Genomic DNA, 10,868 nt, shown 5'->3' with positions numbered 1-10,868 from the left:
CCCTCCAGTCACACCTTTCCACTGCTCTCTCATCACCCCAGTGTGAGACATTCCCCATGCCGGCCCAGAAATGGACCAGAGTTGGGAATGGACTTCCTATCACCCCTCTGAAAACGAGCCTTTATGAACCGAAAAAAGATGGACAGGGAAAACAGATGGAATAGATAGAGACGTGGTGTCCGGGGATGCGCGTGCCTCCTGATCTGCAATTCTCTCTCTCTTTTCCTCTCTCTCCCCCCTCTCTGTGTGACTAACATGCAGCCCAGGGAGAGGATAGAAAGCTGTTCATGACCTGGCGCGCTGGTGTGTTTTGCTATCCATTAATTCTCGCCTTTCACCTCGTTTTAGTGACACTGAGTCGATGAACTCGTAAGGGCAGGCCGTCGGAATAGTATCAAATCAACACGCATCGATTCTTTACAGGATAAAAAGGGCAACCAGGAGGGCGGGCGACGGAGATCGCATGCTGAGTCCTGTGCGCGCATCCAGGCGGTCCGCGACGCACAAGCCTGGCTACATGTGTGCGCACCGGCGCTCGTCGCTCAACTTCAAATTCCCAATTCATCTGGATAATGTTCTAGTAGAAAGAGTGGGCTGTGAAACGGGACGATTGCTGGTGAGACAATGTTTTGGTTTCGTACCGTCTCCACACGTGGATTTGGTTGCATCCTCTTACTGTGACGGGAGACGGCGTTTCAGCAGCCACCAGGACCCACTCAGCACCCGTGGACGCCGATAAGAAACTGTCGACGAGCGACGGAGGGGCCGACTCGTCCTTGGCGGCGCTGGATCAGAGTCGGGGACACTAAGGAATGTGGAACCTTGATTTTGACTTCTTCAGATCACCTGCGGAACTCTTCGCAGCTCACACCAAAGTAAATTAGTTTTTTCCCCCCCTGTGGAATAATCAATGTTATAAGGCCATTATTTCCTGTTAGGACCTACTTGACTACTTTATGTTTTATTTTGCTAATATCATAATTATCTTTCTGAATGCACGTGTTTTGACGGGATATATATATTTTCTTAAAATAATAATAATAAAAAAAACATTTCTACTCGGAAGCTGCTTCTTTTTTCCATCTGCCTTGAATCAAACACTAGATGCGCTGTGTAAATAATTGAGCTGTCAGTCAGTTGTATAATTTGTTTGTTTGTTTGGTTTCCTGTAGCCGACCTTCGGTGAACCCACAGGGCGTCATGTTGAGACAAATACTCCTGAACTCCACCGACTCCCCGGACTTCGACCTGGTGCTAATGGCCCAGTCCACGACGCAAGCCCCTTCGTCCCTAAATGCCTCCAATACCGGCTCGGTGAGCGTGGCCGCCCTTCTAAGACCCACCACTGGAAGGGGCGGCGGCGGAGGGGGCCTCCGGGAGGGCGAGCTGCACAAACCGGACCTGATCACCTACATCGTCATGTGCCTGCTGCTTTTCCTGCTGGTCCTGCTGATTGTGTTCTTCATCAACTGCCAGCTGCGGAACTCCTTCTTCGCCTCCATGCCATATGACAGGTCAATGAGAGAGGCCCGGACCTCCTACAAATAGCTCTCCACAGGGACAAAGCTCTGGCATTCATGTTGTTTAGTGAACTTCTGATGCACATTTGCTGGATCTCTTACCTGGAATGTTATCAGTTACGATAGATGCTGCCTGCAGGCCTGAAACTGACATATAAAAACACTTCAGTGTTGTGACAAGTGGAAAAATTAAATGGGGACCTCAGAAATGATTCATTAATCATAGGCCTGTACTTTCTGCTAATCTAAATAACGAAACGTGAAACAATCCTCTGCCATGATTCACCGGCAGCTCTCCACAAAACGGAAGCCAATTTTTTCCAGGATCCTCATTCCAGTTAGTCGTTCCAGCATTAACTCATCCAACTGCTTACAAATGCAGACATGGCGCCTGCACTTTGCATCACAGAACTGAGCCATGGGCCTGTTTTCCTTCATGAAAACATGGCTCGCAATGTGTCAACATAGGAACTGCTGTTCTAGTCTGTACAAAAGTATTTTGTTATACTGTAACTGGACTGTCTTGTCTTGTAAAACAATTAGGATACAATCTGAAAAGTTTTCAAATGTAAAATGATCAAATGACAGATTATAGTGGCAATATATTGTTGTATAAAGATACTGAAATGTCTTCTGTAGTTTTTTTGGTTGTGCACCTGTGACCGAATAATACAGGAGAAGATGTTACAAACTGCTGACGTGACAGGCCAACTGTTTATCATTTATTACACCCACAGAGGCATTTACACACAGTGCCGCAAGACTGCAAGCCTTATCACTTTTGTAATTAACTTCTCATAGACAATTTTTTAGCTTCATAACCATCGTAGGGGAGGAAGACTTGTGGTGGAGTCCTGTGCGATAAAGCAGACCAAAGTGTTGTCTTTTTCAGTGCCACTGGTGATATGCAAATCCTCTCCAGTCTTGTTATTGGGAAACATCACTCACATACCACGACAGATAAGATAAGCTTGTCTTTGTGATGCCGTCTCTCTTACTGTGTGCGTGATGGAGAGAGGGAGATTATGCGCGCTTACAAGTTTGTGTCTGTCTGAGTCAAAGTTATGCGATGAACCATACCTTGTTATATCCGTAAAACATGCGGCAAAAATAATACCAAACACTCATTCTGTCAAAGTTCCATCTGGATATTTTTAACTGATATGAAAGTCGACACATAGAATTTTTGCTTACTTTGTACCTAAGTTGAATTGCAACTTCTTTGAAAATGTATGTTTAAAAATGTACTTGCGGTTGTATGCTTTCTAAATTCAGAATCGAGATCCAGACCTTCAATTTAGCATGTAACACCAGCGTGAATCCACTCCCTTCTCACCTTGAAATAACTGGCGTTTACATTTTGACCACACGGTGGAGCCCCAGGTCCTATTATTTGTATGCACAGCGTGGCTGCAGAGCAAAATGCTAAAGGGCTGCAACCACTGCAGGAAGGGAGGACTCCCACATTGCTTCATAAAAAAAAAAAAAAATGTTCAGGCATTGAAACATATATGCTTACAGAATGGAAAGGATGGAAACTGAAAGGTGGGCCATTTCACAGGGCGATACAATATGCCTTTGATCATTTCAACATGTACACACTTAAGAGCTTGATAGTTGTGTATTCCCTTTTTAAGACATACAAAGTAAACTAAGTTGCCTTTGTATTATCAAGGAGGTTGGGACTCTAGGAGACTTAAGAGTTGTGGTTTTTTTTTTTAGCATTTAGCCTGTATTTAGCCTCTTCCATCCTCCTGTGATCAGTTCTTCCACGTCCTTGCTGTTTCACCGACGTGGCTTGTAGCAAACTTTAAACAAGCCAGCTTTAAACAGGGCTTTCTTTCAACATTGCACTTTCTTTTTGCTACTCCTCCACAAAGACCAAATCTGTGTGGTGCACAAATATCAGTTCTTCAGTCTATTCTCCCACCACATCTGTGGATCTACCGGTCCTTCAAATTTACAAGGACCTATTTTCTTCTTTGTTGATTTATGCTCTTCTTGCCATGCCTGTCACATTAAGTGGATGCCTGGTTTCAGAATGCTTGTAGTTCTCCCATACTCTTTACATTTTCAGATTATGCCATGCCATAGGGATGTTTAAAGCTTGGGACACAGTTGTAGGAACTATGCTTTAAATTTCTCTTTTAAAGATGTTTGCATATCAACTGTAACCATGGAGGAAGCACAGACAAAATAAACCTGTCTGTTGGATTTCATGATGCAATTCGTTCAAAGGTCTCTCAAAAACCTCTTCACAGAACAGGAGTTATGTCAATTCAATTCTGTTTATATTTCCTATTAACAAATAGTCTCTAGACAAAAAAGAAAACAAATTTAATTCAATCACACATACATTCTAATTAATTCTAGTTATCAAACAATACAGTATGCTCAATTAATTGTTCAAAGTAGTTTAAAAAGCTTATATCTAAGGAAGTCCAGCAGACGATCCTGGGATTAAACTACAAACAAGTGAGCTCTATTTAGTAATTAGGTCAGTTCTCAACTTTAATGCAATGGAAGTTATTCTGAGGTGCCTGATTAAAAAGGGGATGAATAAAATTAAAATAATTTTATTGTTTAATTTTTTAATTTGCGTTATTTTTCTTCCATTTCACAAATGCGAAATGTTGGTATGTTTCATAAAACCCTAATAATGTAACATTCTTGCTTCTAGTGTGACAGAATGAAAGAAAAAAAACAAAAACAAAAAACAAAACAACAAACAAACTTTTAGTCAGGCGCTGCAACTGCACACCTTACTCTTTTAACGTTTGAGCTGATTCTTTTTTAATTGTAGATGCTAATTGATTTCTTTGATATTTTAAAATCTAGATTATGACACAAAGTAAAAGAGAATTCCTCTTGTCGTTCCCCTTGTTGTTGTTTGGTGATGCTGCTTAAGCTTGATAAGATGTGATGATCAGTGTTCTTTTGCCCTGTGCAGTGATCTGTCAGATAAATCGGCTCAGGTGAAGCTCCAGGGCGCATGCTCCGCCCACTCACCAGGACTGTCAAAGAACAGGAAGAAGTAGTCTACCGTTGAAACTACTCGCTTCTCCGTTGTCACACAGGGGTTAAAAAGTTACCTAAACTTTATTGAGCAGCCATGGAAACCAATATTAGACATACCATCGACTCTGGTCATCTTTAACGCCGACTCCGCGTTGTTGTTACCGAAAAACAACGGGTGGAAGTGGACGCGCAGGCTTTTTGTTCCGCTTTAACTAACTAATTACTGGAGCCCGCAGGCTAGCCCGGGCTAAAGCTAACGTTAGCTTTTTTTTGTACCGCATATTTACGGGGTTTGATGTTGTTTGTTAACTCTGTGGCTGGTGTAACCTATAGGAAATAACAGAGTTGGGTGCTCGTTGGTATTCCACAGGCGCAACAAGTTGTTTTCGTACTTCTTGACTCGAGTACTTCGGCTTGTGCTTTGAATTTCCCTCCTTTGGTAATACACACGGGCGGCTTTGCGAGGGGGTCGCTTGGCTGTGTACCAAATTACTAGCAGACCTGTGCTTATTGTGGCTAGCTAGCTGAGATACTACCACTGGACCTTTGGGAATACACTTTCTCACCCAAGTTAGACAACATTGCTGGGGAGAACCCCCGCTACATGTGTCAATCTGTACGTCAAATTCTAGGAAACGGATTAATTTACCAATATGGATCAAAACACGGGAAGTTCAGCTTCATTTGCTGGATCCAAGAAAGAGAAGGATAGGAAATCAAAGAAGAAGGACAAGGACAAGGACGAGGATGGAGATGGGAAAAAGAAATTTGTGAGTATCTCACTTGACTGAACTTAACGCATTTCTATCTTCCTTAGCCATCTGCAGAGTTGGGCCCAGGTGTTGCACCAAACTCTACACACACTGCTGGTCAGGTTTTCTTCTCAAGTTTCACACCGACACCCAACCTGTAATTACGGTAACCCCTCCAGGCTAGTCACCGGCTGTTACGAGCTTCAAATATTACCCTCTATGTATACATAGCTGAGGTCATAGTTCTGGCTGCATATGAGGAAGTTATTGACTCTTCACTTTTTTTTAAGAAGTTCAACTCATTTCTGCATCTGAGGCTTATACATACCTGACTGATTTGCAACATGCCAACACAGGACTTAAACATTTGTCTGAGCACAACACACACCCCTTTATGGTTGTATTCTTTTCTACAGAGGCAGTGTATTCCCGTCTCTAAATAAGACAGTCCATGCAGAAGAATGTTTTTAAATGAATTATCTTAACTTCCAGTTTATAGGTGTGGCTAACAATGTCTGCAGATTACTTGGTATGGATTTTTCCCTGGCTGTGTCAGCTTGTATGACTCAGGGTGCTGACTGGATGGCAGCACTGAAGTAAGAGTCAACACAGTGATAAAATTTGTCATCGGCCTGGGCAAACTCTTGTGCAACTTTATCCTCTGGTGACCTCTAGCAGCAGGTGAAAGCTGATATTGATCACACACCGTAACCATAGAGTATACGCAGACCAACTCAACTTTTCTGTCAGGACTGAATGCACATGTTGAAAAAAGTAAATTGTCTCTTATCATCAGGGCTTCTACAGCAGCCTAAATACCAGGCAGCTGATCCAGATAAAATTCTTGACGTTTAACATGATTGGTTTGCATGTCCAGAGTTGGTATGTTAGCTCAGTTTTTCACAATTTCATAATGCTACATGAATGGTCAGCTTTTGTATGTGTTGCACTGCTCATATTATGAGATTAAAAATATTTTGTAGGTAAGTAGAGTTTTAAATCAGCGTTCTACATAATTAGACGTTTAATGCATCTAAATAATAATATACAAATGTATTACTTATTGTATACCTTCATAATTTAGCTGTAGTATAAATAAACATTTAATATACAAAATAGTTATGTATTTATCTAGCTAAAATAACACCTGGTTGCTCTGTCATTTAGTAGCTTTACAAGACATTTCAAATAATAAACTTGTTAGTAGATTGAATACCTCACAAATAACATATTACTGAAACTCAAGAGGTTCAGTATATGCATATATAATTTAGTGATTACCTGCATCCATTTCTTCATACTGTTTAAAAAATAAATACAATGTTAAGCTATTATCTTGTGTCTGAACAGAGTTGTAGTGTTATAAAATCATTAAAGGGTTGTTTCAGGTTTTCTAATTGAGTTGTCGCATATACTTCAATTTAAAAAAAAAGAACAACTTATTTTTCCACAGACAATGCAACGTGGTACAAAGTAATCTTTAATACAAAGTTAATAAAATCAAGACATAATTGTTTTTTTTCTTATATATATATTAGCCTATTAACGTAATGGGGTCATCGCATCTAAATGGGGTGCGCAGCAGGCAGCGTTCTTTACAGCTAAGGATTTGATCCAAAGGTGTGCTTGCATTTCATGGAAATTGTATTATATTTCCATTAGCTTTTGGATTCTCAGAATTACCATAATAACCAGTCAGCACTTTTAAAAAAAAATCTCCCATTCTGTTACTGACAGCTGTGCTACCCAAGTTTCTTTTTACTGTAGAAATCTGCTATACTTAAATTTTTAGATAGATAGTCCACACTTAAATTTCCAGCCAGGACCTAACTTCTGCTGTGTCTCTCTTTTTTTTTTCTACATGGCTATAAACTCATGCTCCAGGATGAGCACACTGAAGAAAAGCAAAGCAGGCATTGATGCATTTCATCTCTATGTGTCACAGGCTGCCTCCATTAGCCAATCAGCATCACTTTTCCTTTTTGTTGTGTGACAAATTATTCTTTTCAATTTGTGAAAATTAGATTTCATTATGCTTTAAACTCTCATCAGTAGGTACAGCCAATGCTTGGGTAACAATATACCCACTTGTAAATGTTCTATCTTAATGCTTAGACTTTTTTAAAGATTGTGATCATATTTAAGACTCAGAATCAGTTTTATTCACCAAGTGTGAGCAGAATAAAACTACCTTAGATCTCTGAAGTTCTTTTGATATTTAGACATTCTAGTGCATCATTTGTATCAAAATGGTGGCTGTGGAACTCCACTGTCTGGGCTGCTGCACACATGTGCTTTTGAGTTAAACCTTCTGCATTCCACATACCGTAATTAGGTCATGAATTACATTAGGAAAATCATGTTTTGATGTTTGTCAATCAATTCACCTCGTTTGTGTAGGGGTCAAAATCTGATTTAAAAAACTGCAAAATAAGGGGGTTTAAAATAAAAGTATTGGGGAAACTAAATAAAATGTAGATATTTTTGGTGGTGTGTCCACATCTTTTTTTTAGCTATAATTTAATAAAATATTTAAATATCCATTATTATTTTTTAAAATTTACTAGTAAAATTATCATCTCATGCTAAAAGACAACGCCTCTCAACAAATATCAAATATAATATTGAGAGTATTTGGGCAAAAGGACCAATTTTTTAATATGGGTGTTGAAAGTATGGCGCTTTGTCCTGACCCTTGATAATGTAGGTCACACTAATGAGCTGATTCTTTCAAGTCAGCATTTCTTGATGAGTAAATAAATTCTCTTCCCAAGAAAGACAGCAGATCTGTTCCTTAGCTTGACTATGCATGTTTGTACGTTGGCTCCAAAATGTTAAACCCAATTAAGTAGTTTTTTTTATTGCACCGTGTAGTTGCATAAACTGGAGATGATCTTGTTTTACAGTGTGACATCAACACTCAGCGGTTTTTCCTGTTCTACTGACTGCTCTGATTTTATCAGAATTCTTCACCTCATTCAGTTGATACCAGTAAATGGAAGAGAACTATGTCACACCTATGTGTGCGTTTTGTTTATACAGCTGGTTGCATGGAAACCTAATCAAAATGATCTCAGATAACTAAGATGTTTAGTCACTTAATCAGTCTGTCACTCGCTAGTCAATTTTAGCCAAAAATGTCACAAATAATCAGTTACATTATTTTATGACAGCTTGGTGCTCATTAGCTCAAGTACAGCAGAGCTCATCAACCCATATCTGACCTTTAAAGATAATAACTGAAGCTGACAGAAAAAAACAAAAAACAACTGAATTCTTCTCTGGAACTTTAAGATGTGTTTGACAGGAGTGATGTGCATCTTCCTCTATATCTACATGTATCAGGTATTTGGTTCGAAACCAAAAGCGAAGCTTCCTGAAGTCCCATATATATCAGGTCCAGAGAGGCAGAAGGTCAGCACACATAAATGCTGTTGATGTAAACATACCTTCTGGATCAAGCCAGCAGGCAGACAAAGTGGGGATTAGCCAGGGATCACTGCCTTGGACAGTTGTTTGGGATACAAGGTGAATTCTAGATCCCAGATTTTGGCCTGGAGTTTCTGTTTTTCAGTGTTCAGCATAGTTTTCCCTGCAGATTTAGTGTCTTGTGCCACATAATGAGGTGTAAGTGCATCACTTTTGTTGTTTTACACAAATGTAAAGCAACAAAATAGCAGAAGTGTTTACATTTGACAATCTGGCTTTTCTTAGGGATTGGTAACGTGCAGAATGTATTTAAAGTAGTCAGCATTCTTCAAAGTGACGGTGAAATAAAGACAGCCTGATTATTTCTGAACATACCTTGGCTGAATTTCTACGTGTTTGCAGATGAAAGAGTTGTTTAACAACTGCATAGAGTTACTTTAAGTCAGACAACTTTTCTTTTTCCTGTTGTAATTAACGCTGCTGCTCCAGTCTCTGTCCATTTTCATTGCAGATTTGTAATAGTTGTGTGCTTTACACACAGGGAGCAACATTGCTTTCTCTCCATTCAGTTTGTATGGAACTTGTGTGATGAGGTGACGGTTGCCTTCCCTCCTCCAGCCAAGCGACCAGCGAAATTTGTGCCTGTGAAATTTTGAGCTCACACACGTGCACACGCAGGCAAGCGATACAACAAAAGAGAGTATCAAAATTTTCAACTTTTATCACTGCTGTTGCTTTCTGTTTTGTTGGGAAAAGTTTCAAAATGTTCAACTTCTGTTCAACTTTTATCGCTTTTGTTAAATTTTTGCTTCTGTTACGTCCTGTTTATTGGGTTCACCCAGAATAGCGGAAAACTGTCACTTTTGCTCTGTGTATCAAGTCCATTAGGGTTCATTAAGATTCCATTTAAGGGTGGCAAAGTTGGTCCTTATTTTTATTTTAAATTTTTTCATTTCTAAGGTTTAATTGGCTCTGGTGACCTTTATTTGACAGTTGCCAGACAGGAAAGTGGGTTACAAGAGAGAGGGAAGACAGGCGGCAAAAGTCATTCAGTCAGGACTAAAGCTCGTGACTGCCAAGTTAAGTAGTAAGGCCTCTATACCTGGGTTGCAATTTACCCCTATGCCACTGCCGCGCCCATATTTCTTATCAAAAATCTGCAGATAAGGGTGATGGAGGATTTCCAACCTCAGAGATTTGGAGCTCATCACCAAAATGATCAAATAGCAGAGAAAACTTGCAAAAAGCTGTGCTGCAATTATAGGAAGGTTTTGGTTCTTGGAATGGCAACAAACATTTACTCATTTCTTTAAATAAATGACACTTAGAAATTGTATGTTTTATTTGTCCATAAATTTATGGTTCCCTTACACTGTTTAATACAGATGACTCTTAATTTTTAATTAGCTGATAAACTATTTATTTCTCAAAATACTGTAAAAACCATTTGTTTAATGGACACCTGTCATATTGTGTTGGGTGTATTTATGCCTAAAAATGTAACCTGTTATGCTTGTTTTCTGCAAGAAAACATGATGTGCTTTAAATAACTTGTTCTAAAAACTTGTCACTGAACATGGTTGTGATGTTGTGATGACTGGCTTATTTATGTGGGCGCTCTGATAGTGTCAGCTATAATCATTGGGTGTTTTTTGTGTGTGTGTGTGTGTGTGTGTGTGTGTGTGTGTGTGTGTGTGTGTGTGTGTGTGTGTGTGTGTGTGTGTGTGTGTGTGTGTGTGTGTGTTGGGCTGTAAATAATTTTGGTCATTTGTTACCATTCAGCAACTTCGTATTATATCAAGTGGGATTTGCAATATACCTGAACTGTGACTTACTGCTGGTTTTAAAATGTTCATCAGTTTAAAGTACTTTTTACAAATTTAGCCATACTTTTTATCCTGGTCTTTTTAAAAGTAACTCCAATTGTTCAATTCTGTAGAGAATGCAGCACAAAAACACTGGTCCAGCTGTAATGTCTGTGAGAAGAACATGCAGTTAATAGCAGCAATATCTGCAGATGATCATTTTAAGAGTAATAGAAGTAGTTGCATAATAATTTAGAAAAAGTTCTGAATTATTAAAATGTGCTAAGTAGTTTCCAAGTAAACGTGAAGTTGAGATATTCATCTGATGCTAATGAGCAAAAGGA

The 10,868-nt window shown here is 39.4% G+C and overlaps 2 protein-coding genes across 3 annotated transcripts in view; both read left to right on the top strand.

Annotated features, from left to right (window-relative positions):
* Positions 1–251: 251 nt before the first annotated feature.
* LOC122836633 (small integral membrane protein 32-like) lies at positions 252–2,395 on the top strand. The gene is made up of 2 exons (XM_044126342.1): positions 252–875; positions 1,173–2,395. The coding sequence occupies exon 2, from the start codon at positions 1,201–1,203 to the stop codon at positions 1,546–1,548; it is 348 nt and encodes a 115-aa protein (XP_043982277.1). The 5' UTR covers positions 252–875; positions 1,173–1,200; the 3' UTR covers positions 1,549–2,395.
* A 2,111-nt stretch (positions 2,396–4,506) lies between these two features.
* The window catches only part of LOC122836632 (protein diaphanous homolog 1), a 100,094-nt gene continuing 93,732 nt past the window's right edge, over positions 4,507–10,868 (top strand). For both annotated transcript variants that reach the window (XM_044126341.1, XM_044126340.1), the window contains exon 1: positions 4,507–5,308. In XM_044126341.1, coding sequence (XP_043982276.1) covers positions 5,192–5,308 — 117 coding nt within the window. In that variant the 5' untranslated portion in view covers positions 4,507–5,191. The remainder of the gene's footprint in view (positions 5,309–10,868) is intronic.

This window comes from Gambusia affinis, linkage group LG09 (genome assembly GCF_019740435.1).
Source record: "Gambusia affinis linkage group LG09, SWU_Gaff_1.0, whole genome shotgun sequence".
NCBI lineage: Eukaryota > Metazoa > Chordata > Actinopteri > Cyprinodontiformes > Poeciliidae > Gambusia > Gambusia affinis.
This window is presented reverse-complemented; position numbering and strand designations above follow the sequence as displayed.

Coding starts and splice junctions, on each gene's coding strand:
- LOC122836633 (XM_044126342.1), top strand. CDS start 1,201: ATGTTGAGACAAATACTCCTGAACTCCACCGACTCCCCGGACTTCGAC.